At 54.3% G+C, this 26,349-nt stretch overlaps 1 protein-coding gene and 1 pseudogene across 1 annotated transcript in view; one reads left to right on the top strand and one right to left on the bottom strand.

Annotated features, from left to right (window-relative positions):
- Positions 1–26,349, bottom strand: part of TKT (transketolase) — a 27,260-nt gene extending 911 nt beyond the window's left edge. The window contains exons 1-13 of the mRNA XM_004267915.3: positions 26,101–26,349; positions 16,747–16,864; positions 15,820–15,933; positions 14,920–15,017; positions 10,474–10,665; positions 8,485–8,603; positions 6,819–7,012; positions 5,910–6,074; positions 4,592–4,748; positions 2,396–2,526; positions 1,706–1,789; positions 1,505–1,598; positions 80–202 (exon numbers count right to left, since the gene is read on the bottom strand). Coding sequence (XP_004267963.1) covers positions 80–202; positions 1,505–1,598; positions 1,706–1,789; positions 2,396–2,526; positions 4,592–4,748; positions 5,910–6,074; positions 6,819–7,012; positions 8,485–8,603; positions 10,474–10,665; positions 14,920–15,017; positions 15,820–15,933; positions 16,747–16,864; positions 26,101–26,207 — 1,696 coding nt within the window. The 5' untranslated portion in view covers positions 26,208–26,349. The remainder of the gene's footprint in view (positions 1–79; positions 203–1,504; positions 1,599–1,705; positions 1,790–2,395; positions 2,527–4,591; positions 4,749–5,909; positions 6,075–6,818; positions 7,013–8,484; positions 8,604–10,473; positions 10,666–14,919; positions 15,018–15,819; positions 15,934–16,746; positions 16,865–26,100) is intronic.
- LOC117200684 (dihydrofolate reductase-like) lies at positions 2,526–3,233 on the top strand (annotated as a pseudogene).

Here is a 26,349-nt window from a genome sequence, read left to right as displayed (position 1 = left end):
CTCCTGGGGCTGGGATAAAGGAGGATGTCCAGCCCTACGCCCCCAGCCCTCCCAACCTGTGTGTCTCTGGCTCTCTCACCTTCATAGTAGTGGTCCTCCACGGTGACGATCCTGCCCTTGGTAGCACGGGCACTGTCGAGAATGAGCTTCTTGTCCAGGGGCTTGATGGTGAAAGGGTCCAACACGCGAATGTTGATCTTCTCTGTGAGGGGAGGAGAAGCGGGGCGGGCTGAGGGGAAGGAGCTGGGCGCCATGGGTCTGCCCTTTGGGGGCCTTTGATGGGCACCCTGCGAGGGGGCTTGTCACACAGCTGCCCACCCCCGATGGCTCGGCCACCTCCTCTGTTGATCTGTGATGCCCGTGTCCTCCACACCCACCCCTCCACCTCGGAGCCTCCCTGGCCTAACAGGAGCAGCAGGTCTCAGGCAGGAAAAGGAGCGCCTCCTCTCTCCCCTCACGCCCTGGGCTGCAGTATCTTGGCCTTTGGACCGACTGTCAGGGAAAGCCAGAGGGACGGCCGCCTCCAGGGGTCCGCCCTGAGGTAAAGTGAGGGCATGTGGGGTGGTGGGGAGGGGAGCTGTGGCTACAGGCAGGACAGTGTCAGGTCAGGAGGATGGGTCAACCCTCCCCCTGGATCTCCAGCCCGTCTCGCTCCTGCTCTGGCCCTCCCCCCAGTTCCTCAGAGCTCTGTTCCTTCTGCCTGGGCCTCTTCGATACCCTCTTTGCTTATCAGTTCCTACTCACATCTGAGGTCATTTTCTTTTCTTTTTTTAAATTTATTTATTTTTGGCTGCATTGGGTCTTCGTTGCTGCGCGCGGGCTTTCTCTAGTCACCGTGGCTTGTCTTGTTGCAGAGCACGGGCTCTAGGTGCATGGGCTTCAGTAGTTGTCGCACATGGGCTCAGTAGTTGTGACTCCCAGGCTCTAGAGCGCAGGCTCGGTAGTTGTGGCGCATGGGCTTAGTTGCTCCGCGGCATGTGGGATCTTCCTGCACCAGGGCCTGAACCATGTCCCCTGCACTGGCAGGTGGATTCTTAACCACTGCGCCACCAGGGAAGCCCTGAGGTCATTTTCCTAAGGACACCCATGTCCACCCTCTGCTGGGTGCTCAGCACGGCTGAAATCTGTTGTGATTCTACTGCAGGGGAGGCTAATGCCTGTCTTCCCTACAGCTAACACTTGTGAGCTCGCAATGATAATAATAATGCCAGGTCACGTTTATTAAATCCTCAGGACAGCCCCGTGGGGAAGGTGATAGTACCTCCATCATGGATGGGGAAACAAGGCACAACGATGCTGAATAACAGACTTAATTAGCAGCCAGCTAAGTAGATTCAGGCTCCAGGGCCTCTGATCTGGCCACCATGCTGGGCACACAGTGAGTGCTCCAAGCCTGGCTTTTAGTAATATTCTCATCATTTAATTCGACGAGATTTTTCTTCACCCAAGACCGGGTCTGCAGTTAGCAGCCCATCTAAGACTATGTGGGTCCCACCCTCCTTACCTTTCTTTAGCAGGTCAGCAGCAGCCAAGGCCTCATGCAGGGTCACCCCAGCCCCGATCACAGTCACCTGGTCGTCCCTGCTCTTCAGGACCACCTGGGGGCAACATGGGGGCCAGTGAGGCTCAGAGTCTGGTAGACTGGGGTGGGTCCCGACCTCAGGCTCTCTCTGCGGGGTCTCATTGGGGCATAAACCACACTGACCTTGGCCTGTCCGATTTGGAAATCCTCGTTGTTGTTGTAGATGATGGCGTTTTCTGGGCGGCTGGTCCGGATGAAGCAGATGCCCTGGAATGAAACAGAATAACTGAGGATTTCAGGACGCAGGACTTCCAACCTTGAGGACTGGAGTCTTTCCTCTGCAGCACGTGCCTCTCCAAATATTCCTCCTGCGTGACAGCCAGCCCCAAGCCCCAGATGGAAGATAACTTCTCCATCAGGTAGACTGGCCCCCAAGGACTGCACCCCCCACCCCCACCCCCCGCCCCAGAGTGCTGTGGCTCGCCCCCTGCCCTCAGAGGGACGAGAGCCATGTGAGACATTCCAGTCAATGGCAGCGTGGCTCTTGTTCAGGACTCAGTTCATTCCGTCTTGGAGAATTCAACTCAGGGAGGGCAGACAGGCATCAACTGCTGGATTGGCAGGGGCTGCCAGGATGCTCAGTGGTGAAAGAGAGCGGTGATCAATTAGCAATGTCTGCCACGCAGCAGGAAAGGTGGTGTGTATTTCATTTTTCCTGGTCTAACTCCTCCAAGCCACAACACCAGTGCAAGGTCAGGAGACACCACTCTGGGGCAGCAAATGATCAGCTCTGGGCCTGCATACTGGCCTCCCTTCCCGTCCCTTTAGGGAAGCGCTAGCTGCCAGCGAAGAAAGAACAGTTAAGTGACCTACCTTTCTATTGGCTGCTAATTCCACTGCCTTCTCTGTAGACACCCCATCGCTTGGGTAAAAGACGGTTGACATGGGGACAGACCGAAACATAGCCAGATCTTCCAGGGCCATCTGGGAGGGCCCATCTTCCCCTGGGGTGTGGGAAAGGATATGCTGAAGTAAGACCTCATGCGTGGAATGGAATCCTGGCCCCAAACCCTGTTTCAGAAGTCCGGGGACAGAATTTCGCGCCAAGCTGGCAGGCTATCCCCGGCAGTGTGACGTGCTAGCTTGGAAGTGTTTTCTGCCACCGTCATGGTTCGTCTGCTAAACTGCATTGTCGCTGTGTCCCAGAACATGGGCATCGGCAAGAATGGGGACCTGCCCTGGCCCCTGCTCAGGTAAACAGAATTTGGTGATTATGGGTGGGAAAACCTGGTTCTCCATTCCAGAGAAGAATCGACCTTTAGAAGGACAGAATTAATATAGTTCTCAGTAGAGAACTCACGGAACCTCCACAGGGAGCTCGTTTTCTTGCTAAAAGTCTGGATGATGCCTTAAAATTTATTGAGCAACCAGAATTAACAAATAAAGTGGACGGGGTTTGGATAGTGGGAGGCAGTTCCGTTTATAAGATATCCAGGTGTTCCTTCTGATGTCCAGGAGGAGAAAGGCATTAAGTACACATCTGAAGTATATATAAAAAGAACAATTAATGTGAAAGTGATTTCTGATCTATTTAAAGCCTCCTCCTCCCCCCCGCAAAAAAAATTATGTATTTTTTGTTGTGGAGACTGTTGTTGACTTTAGATCTATGGATAATTATTTCTAAGCAAAGTACTTTTTTTTTTTAAGCAAAGTACTTTTATTCCCCATTAATCTTAACTAGACTGTATCAGATACCATTTGTGAAACATTTCTTGCTGTAAATGCCTGAATGCCCATCAAGAGTCAAGAATAGGTGACCAGCACGTGCCTAGGGTAGAATATCTACCAAGACAGCCCAAAGTGGCAGAGTCCCCTGGCAGCATGAGTTGAAACCAGAGCCTATAGAGCTAGGAGCTAGGCAGATGGGTCCAAAGGTCAGAAATAGATTATAAACAGAAGAGTTAGCATTCAGTTATTAAAATTACATCAAAAGAGGGACTGTGAATTACTTTATATCACACTTTTGAAAAAAATTCTGTTCACTCAGACTAGTAGTCAATAAGTTGAAAACTCCAGGATACTCCACAGAGATAGTAAAGAGGCAGGTACGAGACTACCTTTTCGGTGGTTAAAGGAGAAGGTCTGAGACCTTAAAAAACTTTGTTTCTGATCTTTAATCAGATTGCATGGGATGTTACAATGATAGAATAAGAATTGGCTGCTCTTTACAAAAAAGAATAACCTAATATCAAGCATAATGGCTAAAATTAAAAATTCAAAGAGGTGAAAATTGAGAATGAATATTGCTAGAAACCAAAATTAGTAAGTTAGAAACTAAACTTCACAGAATTAAAAAATGAAAATTAAGGGCTTCCCTGGTGGCGCAGTGATTGAGAGTCTGCCTGCCGATGCAGGGGACAAGGGTTCGTGCCCCGGTCCGGGAGGATCCCACATGCCGTGGAGCGGCTGGGCCCGTGAGCCATGGCCGCTGAGCCTGCGCGTCCAGAGCCTGTGCTCCGCAATGGGAGAGGCCACAACAGTGAGAGGACCGCATACCACAAAAAAAAAAAAAAAAAAAAAGAAAGAAAATTAAAACATGTTTTACCCATCACTTTAGCAAAGATTTAGATTAAGTATCCAAAAAAAAAAATTAGCATTTTCTGCCTTATAAATTGGTACAACCTTTTTAGAGTATAAGTTAGCAATATCAATTAAAATTCAAAGTATTCTGGGTTTGGACCCAGAACTTCCACTTCTAGAAATTAATCCTGAACAAAGAAATGGACCCAAGAGTATTTCTTGCAACTTTCTTTTTCAAACTTGGAAACAGCCCAAATGTTGATTAATAAGAAATAACCAATATGTCTATAGAATGTAACATCTGCAGCAGTTAAAAAGAATGAAGTACTGACAGAAAATGCCAAAAATTGCTAAGTAAAAGAAGCAAATTGTGTAAAGTACTCAAAATGTTTAATAAATGTTCATGTGTGGGAAAAAGCAAACAAATAAAATAAAATAAAAAGAACTCCGGGGACGTCACAGGTGTGACACCCGGCCGCAGCTCCTTACCGATGGACACGCCGCAGTGGGAGCCGCAGAGGTTGATGTTGCTCTCGGAGATGGCTGCCATGCGAATCTGGTCAAAGGCCCGCGTAAAGAAGGCTGCAAAGGTGCTGCAGAAGGGCACCGTCCTGTCACGTGTGGCACAGCCCACGGCGATGCTCACCTGGGGGCAGAGTGGGTGGTGTCAGCCCAGAGGAGGGAGAGGGTGGCCAGGGGGCCCAGGACCCCCAGGGCCACCTCTTGGGAGGTGAGGGTTCCGTCATCCTAGTAACTGTTAATTCTCCTCCTCCCATGCAAGTGATCCTGTGCGCCCACGGACTCCACAGTCTGTTTCCAAACTCCTTCAACTTGAAATCGTAATTTCACAAGTTCTCTTAAAATCACTCTCCTGGGGAACACTTTTCTAGCAAGAAAAGCCTTTCACAGAGCAGGTCAGTAAGCTTAAGCATGGATGGTCCACCCTTCCCAGGCCTCTGCAAGTCTCCTCCACCATCTGCCTGCCACCCCAAGGCCTCTGCAGAGACCAGCCCTCGCAAGCCCTCTGTATGCCCAGAGGCCCCAGGCCCCAAATGCTGGCCCAGAAGCACTGAGTGCAGGCACTGGTTCTAAATTGGCATCGCCTCCACAGCTCTGAAACCCACCAGCTGACAGGAGCCCTCCTTCCCCAGCCCCCCACCCCCCAGCCCCAGCCCCTCCAGCTGCCAAGGCTGGAAGCCAGGGACAACTTCAGGTTCAGGTGGAGGAAGAACTCTGGATGCAGCAGAGTCAGGTGGTCTCCAGGGGGAGGAAGCTCCCAGTTCCTAGAAGCCTGCAGGCCAGGCTGGGCTCCTCGGCCAGGATATTTTGAAAAACAGGACAAAACACTGTTCCTTATTTAACAACCATAGATCCTGACAAGGAGCTGTTAACCCAACTGTGTGCATGACAGGGGTCCACAAAGTTCTCTCATCTCTGTATTCCACAGGGTAGCAAGGGCCAAAGCCTCGTGCATAAAAGGGCCCAGCAGACTTTGGCTGCTAGTTCCAGCCTCCTGGCTGTGCCTGCCCTTCCGCCTGGAGGGCCCTTTACCCCCAGAGAAAGCCCCTCCACCACAACGACTGGCCTGCGTGCAGCATCCCCTGCTCAGCTCCCCCGTGTGCACTCACCCAGCCCTTAGGTGTCACAACACCCCTCCCCCACCAGTTACTGGAGGTCAAGGGTCAATGCTGGGTCCTAGCTGTTTCTGGGGCCTAGCAGGCACCTGGCACTGCCAAACACGGCTGCTCAAGGGAACAGGAGGGGTTCAGCCCTGCCCCTGCACCCCTCAGACCCCAGCTGCACCCACCATGTTCTGCTCAGCAATGTAGCACTCGATGAATTGGTCTGGGTGCTCCTTTTTGAAAAGTTCTGAGAAGGTGGAATTCTTGGTGTCCCCGTCCAGGGCGATGATGCGGTCGCTGGCGTGGCCCAGCTTGGCCAGGGCCTGCCCATAGGCCTTGCGGGTGGCTATCTGTAGGGAGGAGAGTGGGAAGGCTGAGCACCTCGGGGGGCATGTGGCCTGGAGCCCAGCTCAGCCTCTGGGCCATAGCTTCCACCAGGGAGGAAAAGGGTAAAAAACAGCAGAAAAAGGAAGCCCAGCAGCATACGGCCCTATGGAAACTTCTGTAAGGGTGCCAATAAGAACTTAAAACGATGAATGTCTTGGGTGCAGCCTCTTGTCTCCAGCCCGGCTATGAACCATCTGAGCTGGAAAAGATGTCCTAACAACCCCATTTCCCCAGCCCTGTGAAAGAGGCCTGTGAACGCGCCCCACTCTGCACGAGAATACACTGAGGGCCTGGGAGTCAGAAAGCCTGACTCAGGTGGCACTGATGGGTCCACAAGGGGTAGTGCCCAGAGCCGGGCAGGCCTGCCCTTTGCCTTTGCCTGGCCAGAAGTGGGGGAGTCCTGAGCGCAGGCCAAGGCCATGATGGACTGGGGCTGGGGGGGGACTCAGAAGCTGTCAGCTTTGATCCCAGTAGCTTGCTGTGTGACTATGGGCAAATCCCTTGCCCTCTCTGAGCCTCTCTGCATGTAAATAATTCCAGAGCTGGCTGACCCCATGAAAGAACTGGCAGGAGCAACATCTCAGGGTTCCTCCTCACCCAGAACTAATCTAATCTCTCTTCTCTTTCCCAGCCCCAGCCCTGGGGAACCAGAGAACCGCTGCCACCCTAGCCCAATCAGTCCAGAAAAGTGAGGCCCAACTGGGTACCTTGTCCCCAACTTTGTAGCTGGGTGGGGTGGGCATTCTGATGTTGGTAATGTCCACCGAGGGGGTGTCCTCCTGAGGGGGTTTTGCCAGGATCTTCTTTTTGCTCTGGATCTGGCTGTAGATTTCCTGGATGATCTGATCAGCCATGTTTTTGGGGAGGGGCTTCCCATGCCAAGACTCCTTATCTTCTATTCCTATGGGTACAACGTAGGAGGGCAGAGGGACAGGTAAGATGAAAGCTCCCAGAGGGCCAGGAAGCTGCTCGAGGGGGCCTAACCCTCCACACGTCAAGGGCAGGCCACCATGGGGGTCAGGGAAGGAGGACCATGCTGACCAGCACTCAACTGCAGGCCCCTGTTGAGTAGCAGCCCAGTCCCCCAGGAGCTCCCAGTGGGGAGGGGGCATGTGTGGTAGATGAATGTTGCTGGCATGCCACCCCATCCCATTCTCCTTGCATCACCTCCCCACCCCAAGCCTGCACAGCGTGGGGTCTGCTGTAGAAATCACACTCAGTTTGTTGCATAGGTTGGGAGAGGAAGCTGAGGCCTAGGGCGGGGGGAGCACCGCCAAGGTCACCTATGCATCAGTGAGCAGCAGACAGGGCTCTGTAAGCCCCCAGGTGCAACCCCTGTGTGGGGGGGCATCTTGCCGTGTGGGGACCAGGGAGACTTAATAACCCTCTCCTCTAAGGTCACCTCAGATGTCACCACAGCCTGGAAAAAGCCAAGAACTAACCAAGCAGCCCCCAGGAGTTGAGGTTTCCAGATCCCACGTGGTGGTAACACCTGAGGAGTCAGCATCAGCGGCACTGAGGCCATGACTGTATCCCAGAGTCCTCTCCCAGAAGGTTCCAGAGCTGTGCACTTCTTCCCAGATACCAGTGAATATCCTCATTTACCTCAAGTCCACACAGGCAGAGGGGGACGTGACCCCTGGTGGGCAGGGGGAGAGCCGGACACATGGCACAGTGAAGCCAGCCCAGAGCCTGCAGTTAGCCCTTTTAGTGCCAGACTCCCTGTATCCCTGGGCAAGTCCCTGGCCACTTCTAGCCCCATCTTCCCATTGTTACAATGGGCAAGGGCCATCCCAGCCCCAAGCAAGGGTCTGGAGCCCGTGCCTAGGTGCTAGGGAGGGGCTTATGTCTGCACGGCTCTCAGGCCAGGCACAGGAACCATCTTCCAGACGCTCCTGGGCTGCCCACCTGCACAGGCCTCTGGAATCACTTTTCCATTGCATGAGGGGTACCCTGCTTGCCTCCTAGGGAGGAATCTAGGTCTCCCCAGGATTTCCTGGGGCTCCCTGCATCAGCCCTTCGGCTCAGGGCAGACAACTGGAGCTGTCAAGGTCGCTCTGCAGATGCCAGGCAGGGAGTGTCCTCTCTCCTTACCCACAGTCCTTCCCAAGTCCTCCCTCTCCTCCTGCCTACACATGACCCCCAGTCGAGACCAGCCAAACCAGGCTCTAAATCCCAGCTCAGCCACGCTGCCCAGCAAGTCTCCTGCTCCCCCTTCCCTGGACTGGGTGCACTCTGCTGAGGAAGGAAGCGGCTGGCTCAACCCCAGGCACGGGCTCTCAGAGGCATATGCCTCCTAAACCACCCCCTCTTCAGTCAGCCGCAGGGCCCAGTCCCGGGGTGGTGGGTGGGAGGAGACTCGAGCATACAGACCTGTGATGCCTCGACCCTTGAAGGTCTTGGCAATGATGACCGTTGGCTGGTTCTTGACCTGCCCGAAGGCCTTGCACAGCTCCTCCACGCTGTGTCCATCTACGATGATGGCGTGCCAGCTGGGGACAGAAAGAGGGCGTGAGGGGCGAGGGCCCTGAGAAGGGCCCTGGGGAAAGGCCCTGCCCTCGCTGCACTGCACGGCTGCGATCTGGAAAAGAGCTGGAGGAGCTGGGGCGCCTCAAACCTGCCGGATTCCGATTTGCATTTAATTTTCTCTTTTCACATTGTTTTACTTCCTCTTGTTTGCCTTTGAACAGATTTTCCTCCTCTCTCCTAAGTAATGCAAAGCCTAGTTACTTATTGTCTTTCATTCCTGAGCTATTCATTTCCTACTGAAAGCTGCTTTTAGGACAATGCAGTGGGTTTGGAATCTACTGCTAGATTTTTGATGAATTTTTATTTAAGGGACACATCCGATCACTCCATAGATGGTGGACGTGGTGCCAGAAACTTGTATAAAATGAGTCATGTTGTCAAACATCCAGAGGAAGGAGCCCTTCTCTTTCAGGCAATCCCTTTTGGGACACTTTTTGGCAGATTAATAGTAACAGAAGTAGCAGCTCACACTTACTGAGTGCCCACTCTATGTAGGCACGGGGCTGAGCACATATTAACCCATTTAAACCTGTTGTTGAGCTTCCCTGGTGGCGCAGTGGTTAAGAATCCGCCTGCCAATGCAGGGGACACGGGTTCGCGCCCTGGTCCTGGAAGATCCCACATGCCGTGGAGCAGCTAAGCCCATGTGCCACAACTGCTGAGCCTGCGAGCCACAACTACTGAAGCCCGCGTGCCTAGAGCCCATGCTCCCAACAGGAGAAGCCACCGCAATGAGAAGCCCGCGCACCGCAACAAAGAGTAGCCCCCCGCTTGATGCAAGTAGAGAAAACCCATGCGCAGCAACGAACACCCAACGTAGCCAAACATAAATAAATAAAATAAATTTAAAAAAAGAATAAAAGCAAATTATTAAAAACAAACAAAAACCTGTTGTTGTCCCCATTTTATAGACATGTAAACTGACATACTGAAGGTGGAGTAATCTGCCCAAGGCCGCAAAGCAAGTTAAGTGATGAAGCCAGGACTTAAGGAATCTGGCTTCGTAGCCACAAGGTTATGGACACAGACCCAGGGATGCTGCCGGGGTTATACTCCAAGTCCCCAGCCCGATGTGGCCTTGAGGAGGTCTGTCCCTGAGGCATGTTGTGGCTGTTTCTTCCCCTGTCCAACAGAGAATCTTTCTTCTCTTCATTTTCTCCCTCTGTAAGGTCACTCAGAGATAACAGCCCTGTGTCTGCTGTGTGATCAGGTACTGCAACTCCAACTCGACTTTCCCTGGTCATCGGCTCATCTATGAAGGGTGGCCTTGAAGGCCCTGGGCCCTCAGAGCCCAATTGCAGAACTTGTATTTGGGGTAGGGGAGGGACATCAAGGTGAGGCCCTCTCTGGCTGACACCCGCCCAGATGGACCTCCCTGCTTTGTAACACGTGACTCTGAATTCACAACCATCCAAGGCCCATGGGGGAAATCTGGAAATCCTATCTCCCGTTTCCCTATGAGAGGCCTGTTCCTCCTCCTGTCACAGGAGGTAACCAGTGGCCTGACGTACTGAGCGAGCCTGGTCCACACCGTGCACCTCCTGCCTCCTCACCCAAGAACAAGGTGAGGATGTGTGAGATCACATTATGTGGAAGCTCTGAGAGCCATCACACCACCCAACGTGCAAATAAAGGAACTTGCTCAGAGCTGGGCCTCAGCCCACAGATCCATGGCACTGGCCAGGGCGGCCACATGCCCTGTGAGTCAGACCCTGAAGGGAGCCCTTCTTTTGATGGGGCTTAACCTCTGGCTTCAGCCCCTGCATCTGCAAAGCTTTTGGCACAGAGGTATCCTTTGCTATGAGGGTGCTCAGGCCACAGCCTCGTACGTACCCGAAGGACTCGCAGCGCTTCTGGTAGACGTCCATCTGATGCTGCAGCGGGGTGGGGTCGCTCTGGCCCAGGCGGTTGATGTCAAGAATGGCGACGAGGTTGTCCAGCTTGTAGATGGCCGCAAAGGCCATGGCCTCCCACACGGAGCCCTCTGACAGCTCCCCATCTCCCAGCAGGCAGTAGACACGGTAGCTGTGGGGGGGTGGGGGTGGGGGAGTTAGAGACCGGCCCCCCTGCCTGGCCCACGTGCCCCTGGCCTTTCCCTCTGGGACGTGCAACAGCTGTGCCCACCCCAAGTCCACACCCAGTGAGGAAGGGGCTGTGGAGGAAGCTGTCAGGAGCTCCAGAAAGTAGTACCAGCTGCCAAGAAACAGCTTCAGACAGCAGTGTGGAGTGGTTAGGGCATGAAGAAAATGGTGAGGTTCGCAGGGGCTGACTATCACGCTGGGCGGGAGGGCCTTGAGCCGCCCGCTGCCGGAGCGCACCCACTTCTCTCCACCCCACCGTGAACCAGGACTGCTGGGGGAGCCCTGGGACTCGCTAAGTGGGCCAGAGAGACAGAGCACCTTTCTGCTCAGAGGAGCTGGGCCAGGGAGGCCATCTGTGATGCACCCTAGAGGGAGGCTTCAGGTGAAGATGAGCACGCACGAGGGGGCTTGAAGGCCGGGATCACGGTGTCAGCAGGTGCCTCGAAGGATGGTCTCCTCCCAAACTTCTGGGGCTGGTTCTTACCCAAGACTAGAGCTGGGCCTAGGCTTTCTCCACCCCAGGGGCTATCTCCTGCCCTCAAAACAGGCAGCCATGATTGTTCCAAAGGCAGTGTGACACGGTAAAAAGAGCAATAAAGTTGCGATAAATTACCCAGAAACAGAACCTTCCCTGGCTGGGGAGGGTGGAGCCAAGGGGTGAGGCTGGAGGCAGGGAGGCCAGTTCAGGGACCTTGACCCCAACCCCCAACCCCCCAACTCTGCTTAGCACTGAGTAACCCTCTCAGAGAAGGTAAGTGCAGTTGTTATTCCCAAGAAAACATACAGACAAGGAAACAGGCTCAAAGGTCAAGGCACCTGCCTGAAGATCATGCAGTTGGGGAGCAGCTGAGCAAGGATCCAAACACAGGCCTGACTGCCTAGCCCAGACTGTCCACTCCCTGCTGACTAGGATCGCACACAGGGGGAGGGGCAGCAGGATGCCGAGACCCCCTTTCCCCCGCCCAGCGTCCAGATGCATGACCCCAGGGAGCGAGGCTGGTGCCTGGACGGCTCGGAGGCATGCAGCCGCCCTGCTGCTGAGTGGGTTGGGCCTCCAGGCCTCCCTGCTGCAGGGCCAAGGCAGGGGGAGCTGAAGAGAGGCGGGGACGGCTGTGGTGCTGCCAGCATGACTCAGCACCCCTGCAGGCCTCCAGGTCAGGGAGGGCTCCTGCATCCTCCCCTTGCCACGCCAGGCCCGTACCTTCGCTTCTGCGGCCTCCAGCAGGCTAGGCCACTGGTTCCCCCACAAGGAGCAGAAGGTCCCACTCACAGAGGCTTATCTTAAACTGGGTCTTGCAGGCTGCAAGGGGGGGGCCCAAAGACACTGCAAGGGTGGGGTCTGGCACAGCAGCTCCCGAAAATGACCAGCCTGATGGGGCTAAGCCAGAGAAACCTGTAGGGAACTCGACTTCCCCAAAAAGGGATTCCAAGGAAGCAGACTGGCTGCCTTCCCAACCCCACACCCACTTCCAAGGAACCTGAACTGGGGCCAAGCGTGGAGTTCCAGCATAGCCTCAGACTCAAGTCAGGAAGGTGGTGTGGGGAGACACTGGGGGTGCTTGTGAACAGGAAAGGGGGCCCTGCAGAAGCCAGGGCTAACCCGAGGCCGCATATTTCCTGAAGCTGTTAGATTCAGGGTAGGGCTACAAATGCCCACAGTCCTGAATTACCATGAAGAGAAAAGACCCTAACGAGAGGGCCAACATTTGCTGCAGGAGTTGGGACACCACCTCAAATATCCAACAACAGATGACGGTCTAAACGTGTTACAGCATCCCCATAAAACAGAACAGTATCCAGTCATTAAACCTAGCTCTTGGACTTCCCTGGTGGCACAGTGGTTAAGAATCCGCCTGCCAATGCAGGGGACACGGGTTCCAGCCCTGGTCCGGGAAGATCCCACGTGCCGCGGAGCAACTAAGCCCGTGCGCCACAACTATTGAGCCTGCGCTCTAGAGCCGGGAAGCCACAACAACTGAGCCCGCGTACCATAACTACTGAGCCCGAGTGCCACAACTACTGAAGCCCACGCACCTAGAGCACGTGCTCTGCAACAAGAGAAGCCACCGCAATGAGAAGCCCGCGCACCGCAACAAAGAGTAGTTCCCACTCGCCGCAACTAGAGAAAAGCCCACGCATAGCAATGAAGACCCAACAAAGCCAAAAATAAAAATAAGATAAAAAAAACAAACACTAGCTCTTGACAGGGTGTGAGAAAGTGTTCAGATTTTTCTAAAAAGCATTGGGTAAAATTGTATAAATACTAGGATTATAAATCCATTAAGTTTTTTCTCACAATAACATGGAGGAAATAGGATACACTGTTAAGTGAGACTGAAATGGGGGAGAGGTGGTTAAGAATAAGGAAGAAGTTTGTTTCTTTTTTTTTTTTTTTTTTTTTTTGCCACACCTCGCAGTATGCAGGATCTTCATTCCCCGACCAGAGAGTGAACCCATGCCCCCTGCAGTGGAAGCTCAGTCTTAACTACTGGACCGCCAGGGAAGTCCCTCGTTTCTTTTTAATGCATTCCTGTATTTTAGATTAGTATGTATTTTATAATAAAAAAAAATATTTAAAAGAGAAATGGGGAATTCCCTGGAGGTCCAGTGGTTAGGACTCAGTGCTCTCGCTGCCGGGGCCCCAGGTTCGATCCCTGGTTGGGGAACTAAGATCCCATAAGCCATGTAGTGCAACCAAAAAAAAAAAAGAAAAGAGAAATGGAAGAGACCCAATTGGATGTGTGCTCTCTGGTTGATGGCTGGACAGACCTGACTGGAGGCTGGATCCAGGACCTCTGGCAGCTGGCGCAGCCTGGTAATTCCCTTAACCCCTCAGCCTTAGCCAACCCTGGCCACTGAGAACCCAGCTAAACGCTATCTCCCTACACTGGCTTTTCCCATTATGTTAGGGTCAGGAAACGACCCTTCACGAGGAATTATTTCAAGCAACTGTAGAGAATAATTAACTCACAGCTCTGGTTCTGTGCCAAATAAAATACTCTTAAACACACATCCCATTCTTTGTGACTTTCTTCACTGCATGGTGAATCACTTCTGGGTGTAGCTGAGCCTGGCCCCAGAGCCCAGCCCGGGAGGCTCTGCCGTCAGGTAACACTGGCCTGAGTCTGGAAGGCCTCGCAGCCCCAGCCCACCTCCTGGAGAGCTGTCTCAGGAGCTTGCCCTGCACACAGGAGGCGCTCACTGGGGTGGAGCATCCAGTCAGGCTCCCTGCAGCCACCTGCCGCCTGCAGGCCAGACTCCCTCGGCCTCTCCTCTGGGAAGCTTCCCGCCCACAGGGCTCCCCGAGCCTGCTGTGCTTCCCTCAGGCCCCTCAGAGCAGCCTGGGGACCCTGAATGTGGACTCCAGATGCACACTCTGGGTTCACATCCTGCCTCCACCATAAGGCAAACACCTTACCTCGGTCTCACCACCTGTGAGAGGGGCAGCTGTACGCACCTTATCACCTCATCAAGGTGAAACCCTATAAAGCACAGAGCGCAGGGCCCTAAACGGTAAAGGAGTGAAGAAACCGCTCGGACAGCCTGCAGCCGACACGCCTCCCCTCCGCAGCAGACGCCTGTCTGCAGGCCACGGCGGACGGCCTTGCAGCTGAAACCTGCCTCGAGGGCTTCTCTCCCAAGCTGCCTGGTGCTGCAGCAGCAAATCTCTCTGACCAGGCTGCTCACCCTCCACAGGCCACTCTCTCCAGGGTTCACCTCTTCCCTGGCTGCCACGTAGGGGTCAGGGAGGCCCAGAAACACCCCCGGAACACCCCCTTTTCTCCTTCCCGAGGTAAAGGCGAGTGGCTCCGGCCTGGGTTCTCGGCACCTAGTCAGGCATCGAGAGGTGGGCCCACCTAAGACTTCCAGGGTCCAGGTGCCAGGCTTGGGGGGAACACGGGAACTCATGAGCCAAAGTGCTCTGGCCAAAGAGCATGTGGCTCTGGACGCAAGCCTGGCCCTACCGGTCACTATCCAGGGACTCTGGGCAGGTCCCTTCACTCCTCTGAGCCTATTTCCTCATCTGAAAAGGGAGCTGGTCCTGGTACCAGCCTCATGCCACACATACACGGTTAGTTACTCAGTTCTGACTCCGCCCTGGGCAGGCAAGGAGGTGCCTGGGGCCAGCGAGTAAAGCTGGACCACCAGGACCCCTCCCCAAACCATCGTGGGTGGGGATGGGGAGTGGGAGTGTTACCTGGCTTTGTCCAAGTATTTGCCGGTGTAGGCCATCCCGCAAGCGGCCCCGAGGCCTTGGCCCAGGGAGCCCGTGGCCACGTCGGTGAAAGCTTGTTTCTGTCATGACAGAGGGCTACAGTTACCACAGGCAATGTTTCCCAGAAGTGCCTCCCAGGATTCTAGCCCTGTGGCCTTGGGAGCCTCGAAGCCACACCCCACCCATACCCGGGGTGCAGGCAGGTCTGCAGAAGGCAGAGTGTGACTTCTCATTATTCCCCTACAGCAGTAATTGTGGGTGTGGTTCAAATACCAGCTCGGCCCATAGGGAGCTGTGTGACCTCAGGCCACAGACTGAATCTCTTTGGGCCTTGGTTCCTTCACCTGTAAACAGAGCCCACATTATTCACCTCACACAGTGGTTGGGAGAATTCAAGACAAAACTGAAGTATTTGGCTCTAGTGGGTGCCCAGATGGGGCGTCACAGTTTCCATGGTAACCCCATGAACTCCAAACATTTGCAGCGGCCCGAGGAGCACACCGGGCCCCTTCCGTGGGTGCCACCAGCATCCTGCTGTGACCCCCTTAGAGAATCCCTGGTGAACCTCTTCGCCCAAGCTGTGTCTAAGTGGCCAGGGAGGCCCAGCAGGGAAGGGAAGCCGGTGTTTGGTACCTGGGGAGAGGCCCTCCCTGCAGTTGACCCAGAGTGCCCTGGGCTGGGGCCTTAAAAGTCGCACCCTTCAGCACAAGCTTGGGGTAAACAGCGTGCCCCCAAACCCCTGCTTCTTCCTTCCTTTAATGCCCTCCTCTGCCCTCCAACACCCTCAGCTCCTCAGTGGGTGCCCTGCCCCCCTCCCGCATGCCTTGAGAAACAGGAAGTGGAACCAGAGGCCTGGAGAGGCTCCTGGTGGGGTGCACTTACCGGGACAGGGTGCCCGTCCAAGTCAGAGCTGATCTTCCTCAGGTTCAGCAGCTCTGCCTCGGGCAGGAAGCCGGCTTCAGCCCAGACGGCATACAGGATGGGCGCTGCGTGGCCCTGCAGGGGATGGACGGTGGGGGGATGGGTCAGATGAGGAGCTGTTCCCGCCACGCCCCGAAACCCGGGGCCTGGCCAAACCGAACCTACCGGCCTGGGTATCCCTTTCAGGAAAGGAAGCAAGTGAAGGCTACCTTCCTCCTTTCATCCCTCTCCAGCCCAAGGCTCCCACAGCCAAGGCGGAGCAGGCCCTAGGACAGGTGCAGGGGGAGCGCAGCTGTGAGGCCCGAGGCCAAAACTCCAGCAGGCAGCCGGCCGCCCTAATCCCTGGGTTCTGGCGTGTGAGTGGACCTGGACAGACTTCTAAGCTCTCATGCCTACCCCAAGAGACCAGAGGCCATGGAGCCAGGCCTGGGTACAGGTGGATTTCGGGGTTTCATGGCATAGTTTGTGGCTATGGTTCTCAAGCAGGGCGGCGGGTGGAGGTGGTCAGTGCGCCCCATCCCAAACCCTACTGCAGGGCATCACCACTCTTGAGGGAGCGAGCGTGGCCTGGGTACTGGCACAGCAGAGACGCGTGTAGAAAGCCACAAAGCTATACTCCCGACCTGGACTCCAGTCCTGCCTGTCAACACCAAACATGGGTGGAACACCCAGACCACTTCCATTATCCCCTAATTCAGTTGTTTATTCCTTAGCTTGGGGTTAAGTTTACCAGCTGGGTCAGCACAGAGCAAGACCGAGGGAGGGGCCGGGCGGAGCAGGTGGAGAAGAGTGGTGAGGGGCTGGGTTCACACCAGGGAGGTAGGTCCCCTTCTCACCATTTCAGGGCCCACCCAGCCCCAGGTGAAGGACAGAGGGCTGGCCTCCTACCTTGGAGAGCACAAAGCGGTCGTTGTGAGGGCTCTGGGGATCCATGGCCTTGTAGCGCATGGTGTGGAAGAAGAGGACAGCCATGATCTCGGCGGCGCTGCAGCATGACGTGGGGTGGCTGTGGCCCAGGAGAGAGACAAACGCATGCATCACAGCCCTGAACCCCTGATCTACAGGGCTTATCTCACGCCCACAGACAGGGACCTGGGGGTGCAGGTCCCAAGGAGTCACGGGCTTGGCTTGTCAGAGAGCCACGTGCTCCTCCCTCCTGGGAGGGTTACATGGGGTCTCAAGGAGGCACTGCTGGCAGCATGGGGGTTGCACCCTCCCAGGGGCCAACAGTCTGGACCCTCAGAGTCACGGTAATTGAAGAATTCTGGGGCTGGACTAGAGTAAGAAAGGAGGAAGGGTCCAGGAGACTGCGGTGGCCCCTCTATGAACAGTTAGCTAAGTCCCAGTGGGACTGCCCAGGACTCTGCCCACTTGTCGGGGCAACTTGGCCTCCTAGGCCCCCAGGGGTGCTGGGCCTCCTACGGCCCTGGGCAGGGGCTAACGGACGAAGGCTCCCAGCAGCCTCCACCCGCAGGGTTGGTAGTCTGAAAACTGGGCCTTCGGGCTCTCCAAGAGCATCACTGGGCTACTCGGCAGGCTTTTAATGGGCATTCTGAGGGCTGGTACAGCCACCAGAAACCATGTTTCTGCACAGAATTTAAAAGGCAAAGCAATCTCTTATCTTCTACAAAGGCTACAATCCTGGAAAAAATAAAAACTCCTTCTGCCTGAGACAGGCCTGGGGCGGTGGCTCAACGGGCCTCCCTTTTTCAGGCTCTTGTTCTATTTGCTGCAGTTATTTGAATGGCTACTGGGCAAAGGACTTAACCAGGGAACGTACAAGGATTATGTCTTAGAGATGTGACTTATTCAGGTTTCTTAGGACCCACTTGATTGATTCAGCCCCAGCGCCCAGGAGTGGAGACTGGAGTTCCCGGCAGGACAGCTGTGATTCCTGAAGGCCTCTGGTCCACAGTTTGATTACAATGTCAGCCTCAGGGCACGTGCCTCCCAGCCGCTCCCTCCATGCAGCTCAGCCAGCTCAGCGCAGCCTTCTGCCGCTGCTCTGAGGCCCTTCACACTAAAACATGCCCACTGCCAAACCCAAGGGCACATGCACCACCTGGAGTTCAGTGGGCCTCCCTCCTCCCTGCCAGCCGGCTCCCACCACGGGTTAGGGGTGAGTCACTCCCAGAGCAGACACATTAGTAGAGAAATCCGGAACTGCCCATGCTGGTTTAGTACCCACATCCCCAGCACACAATCGTCTTATACTTAACCATTTCTACGAACTCCTGGTCATGGGGAAAGACACTAGACCTGAAAGAGGGAGGTGAGGAAATGTGAACGAGAAACCTTTCCCCGCCTGGCAGGAACCCAACTCCCTTGTCGCTAGCGCAGAATTCAGCTGGGGGACACCCCAGTCAACACCAGCCAGGCTGACCTCCTGCCCTTCCCCTCCTAGGGCAGCCCCATCCCTGAGGAACCCTCTTTCAAAAGTCATGACCCTGTTAGGAGAACAGCGGGGGAAGGATGTGGGTGGAGAGCAGGCCAAACTGCTCCAAGAGAAAGAAGGCAGACACGGACGGGAGCTTGGCCTGCCCTGCCCACCTGGCGGTTCCCAGGAAGGGGCTTCAGGGAGAAAGGGCTGTGACACAAGCACTTTCTGCACATGGTGGAGGTGTGCCTGGCCCAGGCAAAGCTGACGTGGTAGGAGGGAGGTCACCCACGAAGAGACACCAGAAGTTGAGAAGTAGTTGATTTAACCATTCCTTGCGAGACCCATGGGGGTTGAGCCTATATTTCCTCCAAAGCCTGCATCCCGGACACACTACTAGCCCTACCTTCATACCTGCCAAATAAAAACATACGGAATAAGGGATCCTTGGGGGCCAGGTGTCTGCTCCACCGCACCCCAGAGCTTTCAGGGAACTCCCTCTGAGAGGTGTCCCAGGGTGGGGATATGGGCCACTCAGGCTGTGACTTCAGCACATGCTTCACCTCCCTGAGGCTCAGCTTCCTCACTTGCAAATGGGGTGCTGTGTGGGGATGGCGGGGGGGTCCCTAAGACAATGAACTCAAAGTCCCCAGGTGACCTTCGGCCACCACCATCTGCTGGAAGACCAGATGCCACACTTCTCAGGGCCTCCAACTCCTCATCTGCAGGCTGGGACCGCGACCCTCTGCGGACCACGGGGCAGGCAGGAGGGAAGAAATGAGCTGAGAATTGAGATGGGGCTCTGCAAACCGTAAACTGCTGAACACACAGGAGACAGTTACTTTTAGGTGCAACTTACTAGAGGAACTTCAGTGTACAGAGTCTGTGGTCTGAGGGCCTGAGATTCTCCTGTAACCCCAGCCTGCCCTGGGGGTACAACTGTGGGCGGGGGCCCACCCCAAGGTGCTGTGCAGGACAAACCCATGAATGTAAACTGGCAAGAGGCAGGGAGGGGTGTGGGCAAGGTGGGAGGCTGCAGGGAACTTTATCCACTAAGCAACTCTTTGTGACGCATGGGGGTTATAAGTTTGTTCCAAAACCTGTCCACTTACTCCTAATTAGTTCAATCTATGAAGGTGGTGCTGAGGCCTTACAGCTGGGCCTAGGTAAGTCTCCCAAAGGCCCCCCACCTCTGGGAGGACATTCTTCCAGATGTCCCCACCACCACCCTTCCCTTCAGCATTCACTCTGCTTGCTCACAGGTTTCCCTGCAGAAAAAGTGCAGAGAAGATCCCTCACCCCCTGGCTGGGCTCCTCTCCATTATCAACAGATAATGCTGCCAGCTGCTGGAAGATGGCCCTTCTCCCACCCTACACATGTCCTACACATGCCTCAAGGCCTCAGAAAATGAACCAGGGAGGCGAGCACTACAACAGCCTCTCCCATGCTTAAAAATACAAAGAAAAATAATCTGTTATGAAGAAGAAATAAGTCCCTGAAGGAAAAAGTAAGAAATATGAGTTGAAAACCAACAGTTAAGGTCCAACCTAAAAAGTTAAAAAATATGGTGAGCTCAAAGACAGTAGAAAGATAAAAAATGGAAATTTATGAAATAGGAAGCAAATGTACAATTTTTAAAAATCGAAGTCAAGAGTTAGCTCTTCAAAAGAGAAAAAAAAGGGACTTCCCTGGTGGCACAGTGGTTAAGAATCTGCCTGCCAATGCAGGGGACACGGGTTCGAGCCCTGGTCCAGGAAGATCCCACATGCCACAGAGCAGCTACGCCTGTGCACCACAACTGCTGAGCCTGCGCTCAAGAACCCGTGAGCCACAACTACTGAGCCCATGCACCCCAGAGCCCGTGCTCTGCAACAAAAGAAGCCACCGCAATGAGAAGCCCGCGTACCGCAACGAAGAGTAGCCCCCGCTCGCCTCAACAAGAGAAAGCCCGCGCACAGCAACAAAGACCCAACGCAGCCAAAAAGAAATAAAGAGGATATTTAATGACAATATATTCCTATAATGGAATACTATGCAACAACCTCAACAAGATCTCACAAATACAACACGTGAACAAAGCACACTGCTGACAGATCTCTACAGCAGGGAAGACCACACTGTTTATGAATTTATACAAACATTATAAGACTATAAGGAAAACAGTAAAATGCAAAACTCAGTGTATAGTTCTTTCTGGGGGAAACCCTCCTTCTGTGAGTAGGGAGAGACACCCAGCAGGTTCTAAAGCACTATAACGTCCTAGTTCTTAGGCCTGGAGGTAGGTACACCCAGGATAGTTATTTATAACATGTACATCATTTGTATTCTTTTTTAGGTATGTATTAAAAAAAAATACTCAGGGGACTTCCCTGGTGGCATTCTTAACTAGTGGTTAAGAATCCGCCTGCCAATGCCGGGGACACGGGTTCGATCCCTGGTCTGGGAAGATCCCACATACCGCGGAGCAACTAAGCCTGTACGCCACAACTACTGAGCCTGTGCTCTGGAGCCTTCGAGCCACAGCTACTGAAGCCCGCGCGCCTAGAGCCCGTTCTCTGCAACAAGAGAAGCCACCACAGTGAGAAGCCCATGCACCACAACAAAGAGTAGCTCCCACTCACCGCAACCAGAGAAAGCCCGCGCGCAGCAATGAAGACCCAACACAGCCAAAAATAAATAAATAAAATAAATAAATTTATATATTAAAAAATAAACATTAAAAAAGAAAATACTCAGGCAAGAGAATCGCAGGATGCCAGGACACAAGCCATCCTTGTTCTTCCTGTTCCTAGAACCACCTGGGCTGGCTCCTGTCTGGAAAGACTGCCTCCACACCTCAGACTGTGAAGAAACAGAGCTATGCCCCACACCACTCCCTCAGAGAAGCCCTCCCTGACCTCACGATCTAAAATACCTTCTTCAAGACTTCCCTGGCGGTCCACCGGTTAAGACTCTGCGCTTCCACTGCAGTGGGTTTGTCGGGGAACTAAGATCCCGCATACTGCGTTAAAAAAAAAAACAAATAAACCTTTTTCCCCTCACTCATACTTGCCGCCAACTGACACTATGTGGCTATTTGTTGCCTGTCTATCCTAGCTGCAACTCCAGCTCCAGGAGGGCAGGGAGTTTGAGTCTTTTCACTGTTGTAGCCTCGGGTCTGAAGAGCATCTGGAACAAAGAGTGCACACATAAATGATGTATCCTGGCTCCAAGACTCTAGGGATGTCACCTCTCTGAGCCTCAGTTTCCTCAATGTAAAATGGAGACAGTAGCAGAATCTGACTGAATGAGGTAGTATTTGTGTGTAAAGAGCTTGACACAGTGCACAGGAAAATGGCAATTGCTCAGTAAATATCAGCTCTAAAGACACCAGATACAAAGTCGAACCTCCTTCTCATTTTGAGGATGGGACCACTAAGGTCCACAAAAGGGGGAAGTACCTTGCCCAGGGTCACACAGTCTACCATCAGAAGAGCTAGGAGAAAAGCAAAATGCTAAGAGAAAGTGAAGAATGGATAAACAAAATGGTATATCCAAACAATGGACTATTCAGCCATAAAAAGGAATGAAGTACTAATTCATGCTACAACATGACGACCTTCCAAATATTGTGCTAAGTAAAAAAAGCCAGACCCCCAAAGACCTCATTCTGTAGGATTCCATTTATATGAAATATCCATTAGAGTTAAAATGGGAAGTGGTAAATTCACTAAAACTTATTGTAAGTCACTGTCAATATACTAAATTTACTAAAAGCCACTGGACCATACACTAAGAATGTTATGATATGAAAATTATACCTCACTAGAGCTATAACAGGATGATCTTTAAAAGGAAGAAGGTGCTCAGAGCCCAGCAGAGGAAATACCTGAGCAGCCACACTCCCTTAGCCAGTTGTGCAGCCCTCAGAGATTACAGCCAGGCCATGGGTGAGACTGACTTCTGAGCACAAGGCCAAACAGTGCAGGCCCCCACCAGCTAGACCCACATGCTGGGGCGACCGCCAGCTCCCACCAGCCCACCCCATGGAGTGGACTTCACCTCACTGTTCAGGGCGGGAGCACAGAGTCTGCCTAAGGACCCAGCGTCCAGGGCTGGTAGCTGTTGTCTGTGGCAATAAGGGAGTTCCTGATTTTGTGAGACTGGGCTCTAGTGACAACAGGCCTCTGCCTAAAGAGGCAAAGTCAAGGGGAGTCAGAGCTGGTGGTCCAGGGGCCACAGTGTGATCAGCTCACGGGAAGACAGGAGAACATCTCAGACCCTAGCCAGGTGGCTGCACCAGGTTCCCAGCTTCAGGAAGCACTGTCCATCAGCCCTGCTGAGTTCAGAGGCAAAGAACAGGGTCATTGCGGGACAGCCGGGTGTCCTCACACAGAGTTGGGAAATGCTGCTGCTGGGGTAATCTCAACGGGCTTGCTCTTGCCTCAGTCAGGGCCAGGCTGGGGTGAAGACAGCCAGAATGGAGAAGCAGGCCCAGGCAGCAGTTTTCTGCCCAGAGAGAGCACTCAAAGCCTCTCAGAGCACCAGAGCTGGGTAGCAGGGAGGGATGTACTTCCAGCCACTTCAAGGTCACGTGAATCCCCCAGGACATGAAACCCACAACAGGAGGTGGCAGGACCCCAGAGCTTGCTCATTCTGGTCCCCCAGCCCCACCCCGGAGAAACCCAGTTCAAAAACCACCTATCTGTGAACTTCTCCTTTAGAGATGGGGAAACTGAGGCCCTGGGATGGGAAGGGTCTTTCTGACAAGGGCACAGCCAGTCGGAACACAGCCAGGGTTAGATTCGTCTCCCTGTGCCCACCAGCCAGGCCTGGCCAGACCTTACGTTCCTGAGTATCCACCCCAACACTGTGGGTCAGAGTCCCAGGGACTTCTAGGCACAGCCTGCACCGCCAGACCCGGGCCTGACTCTGACGGCGTCCTCAGATGACACTCAGCACTGTTTGGATAATGCCAGTCTAGCCCACTTGGTGAGAACTCAGAAATCTCCACCATGAGCCTCAGCAGGAAGGGCCCCTCTGACAAGGCCATCAAGTCTTATCTTTTAAAGCCTGGATGAGCTGGACCCTTGCCACGGCTGCCACAGCTCCCCCAGCACGCGGAGGGAGGGGCAGGTGACCTGGAGAAGCTGTGGGTGTTGCCACAAGGAGCCCTCTGTGCAGTCTCTGTCCCTCAGCTCCTCGGACACAGAGGCCAGTGTCCTCACTTCCCGGGCCTGGTGACGTCCACTGTCACTTGGTCAGTGATGGCACAGGAAGGGGAAAGCTACCGAGATATCAGGACTTCACCGAATCCTGAACACCATGGCCTGGTCCTCACTGATCCAATGTCAGTCCAGCCTCCACAGTGACCATGAAAAGACCTTGGCCTAAGTGCTGTTTCACCACCGGGGTGTAAGCTCCCCCAGAAAGGAGACAACCTGACAGGATGGTCACTTTGGCCGCGACTGCACAGAGCCGGGGCCTCAAAGCTGAGCCTTCACTTGATGGACCGCACCCATTGCTGTGAGGGAATAGCCGGCCTCAAAACCAACATCTGGAGACCTGTTCAAGTCTTCCTTTACTGTTTTTTTTTGTGTGTGTGTGCACACAGCTCTTGGCACATGCCTTTCAAAATCTCTTGTGAAAGAGGTAGTAATAGTAATGTTACTTCCTTCTGAAAAATTAAGTTTTTTCTAAGTATTTCTTTTTTTGGGGGGGGCCTTGCAGCATGTTTTTTCCTAAGTATTTCTTTCCTGCACTTTTTACGCATGCTTAAAATGAACAGGAATCACTGTATCTTGCACTTTTTCTTTTTGTAAATGGACACTTTGAGTTCAGTGAGTTCCTCCCTAAGGCATTACAGTGTAAACCTGGGTGTAACTTAGTTGCCAATCCAGTATCTTTTCCCCATAGAAATCAGAGTTTAACTATCTAACAGAGACCCAGGAGACCCACTGGACACCCTCTCCCTTTGGGAGCCCCCCTCCCCCAGCTGTAAATGTTATTTCATTTCTTTCCAAGTGCCTTCAAACTGACTGAGATCCCTTATCACTGTGCCTTATCTTCCCCTTTCTAGTTTCTCTCCATTTTCTGGCCTGGTGCTGCCTGCCTGCCCAAGAAGTCTTCTTGGTTAATGGGAGCCCCTCACTGGACAGCATGGAACAGCTACCAATGACCAGCTTGGGCAAGTCACTCAACACACTAGCCTCACTTTCCTCATCTATAAAATGTGATATGACAGCATCTGTCTCATAGGGTTATTCTCAGAATCCATAAGATAATATTAGCAATAAAGGATGCTCTGTGTCACACCAGGGATACTTATTGACCACTCAAGATCCCTGTAATTGTCTACAGGTTTTATCTAGACCTGTAAGATGCTCGGAAGTGTAACATTATTTTGTGTCCCCCCAGCTAGACCGTCAGGAATCTAGCTAGAGAGCTCCTAGCATACAGCAGGGCTCAACAAGGTTCTGCAGGGCAAATGATCCCCTAAAGTGGTCAAGGGAAGGGGATCCAGTAGTACTCACCAAGCAATATAGGTGTGCAGACCTACTGTGTGCCAGGCAGGGGAGAGGGCACCAAGAGTAAGCCAGGTCCCTGCCTGGCCAAGGGGTACCCCACATGATCGGGTACCAGCCAGAAGCAAGAAGACTTGGCTGGGAAGGTTTCTGGAAACCATTCCCCAGCCAGACTTCAAAATCATTTCATGAACCCATCACATGCTGTCTGGGCAGCCTCATGCCCCGCCCCAAAGGGCTGGAATCCTGAAAACCACTCAGTGTGTAGGCACTACTACTGTTCCCATTTTACAGAGCGGCGAAACAGGCTCTGAAGCGACTCAGTAGCTGACCCTCTCAACTACCCCACCTGATGCCTCCAGCTGCAAAGTGGCCAGTTATCATTACTGTCCCTTGCAACTGGCCATCTTCAGAGAAGGCTCCTTGGGATGGGCAACAGCCTTTCTCCATCTTCTGAGCCATTAGGGCTGTCGGGAAAGAACGCTGGGGGATGGGCCTCTGACTTGAGGAAAGTGCACCTGGAGGCTGGCCCTGTATGTTCACCCCAAGGCCCTGGGGCTTGGTTCTTGGTTCTCTTAACCTTCCAAGTCTCCCCTCCTCCACCCCATCCCCTCCTCCTGCCCCCACCCCAGAGGAGATCTTAGACCTTCCCTCCACAAGGGATGCCAGGGCTCTGCATCCACGTGGCCACCTTCCTCCTCACTCTCCACTCCTGGAGTCTCAGCACCCCTGCTCCAAAGCCAAGAGTGGCAGGAATGTGACTCTGAACAGGAATGTGAGGTGGAGAAGGGGACAGGTAGTTTGAGGTAGGGACAAGGCCGGGGCCCCCAGGCTCGTCTGCAAGATGAGGGGTTAAAACAGGCGCTCTCGAGTTGGGCAGCACGGGTTCAAATTCCAGATGTCGCCACGTGCGACCTCGGGCAACTGACAAATTCGGAGCTTCAGTTTCCTCACATGTGGGTGGAACGTTACCAGTTACCAGGGAGGAAAGGGTCCTGGGGCCGCGCGTGCCGAGGGCACGGTACAGGGCTTGTCTCTCGGCGAGTGGGCACTAATGGTGGCCTTCCCGGCACGGCCGGCGAGGGACCTCCGCAGTGCGTAGCCGCGCGTCCCCTGCGCCTTTGAGCAGCGGGGAATGAGGGGCCGAGCCGGCCTGAGGCCTGCTGGGAGCCGGGCCCCAGCGGGCGGAAGCCGGGTCGAGCGCGGGCGCGGCGGAAGGCTCCTCCGGCGCTGACCTGCGAGGCGCGCGCTCCGCCATGTGACCGCGCCCCCGGCCGCCTCCCTCGTGGTGGCACCGTGCAGCGCGACACGGAGCCGGCGTGCCCGCGGCCCCGGCGCCCTCGCCCTGCGCCCTCACTCACCCCGAGCCGGCCGCCGTGGTGGCCTGGATGGAACTGATGCGCAGGCGGTTGGCTGTGTCCTTCAGGGCCTGCAGCTTCTGCTGGTCTGGCTTATGGTAGGCCTCCATGGCGCGGCCGGGCGAACGGGCGGGTGGGGAGGCCGAGGACGCGGAGACGCAGCGCAGCGGAGCTGCCGGCAACTGCTAAGGCCGGACGCAGCACTGGGGCGCGTTAAGAGTGCCGGGAGCCGCCCGCGGGGGCGGGGCGCCG

The sequence above is a fragment of the Orcinus orca genome, chromosome 10 (genome assembly GCF_937001465.1).
Source record: "Orcinus orca chromosome 10, mOrcOrc1.1, whole genome shotgun sequence".
NCBI lineage: Eukaryota > Metazoa > Chordata > Mammalia > Artiodactyla > Delphinidae > Orcinus > Orcinus orca.
The sequence above is the reverse complement of the archived record's forward strand: the minus strand, read 5'-3'. Positions and strand labels throughout refer to the sequence as shown.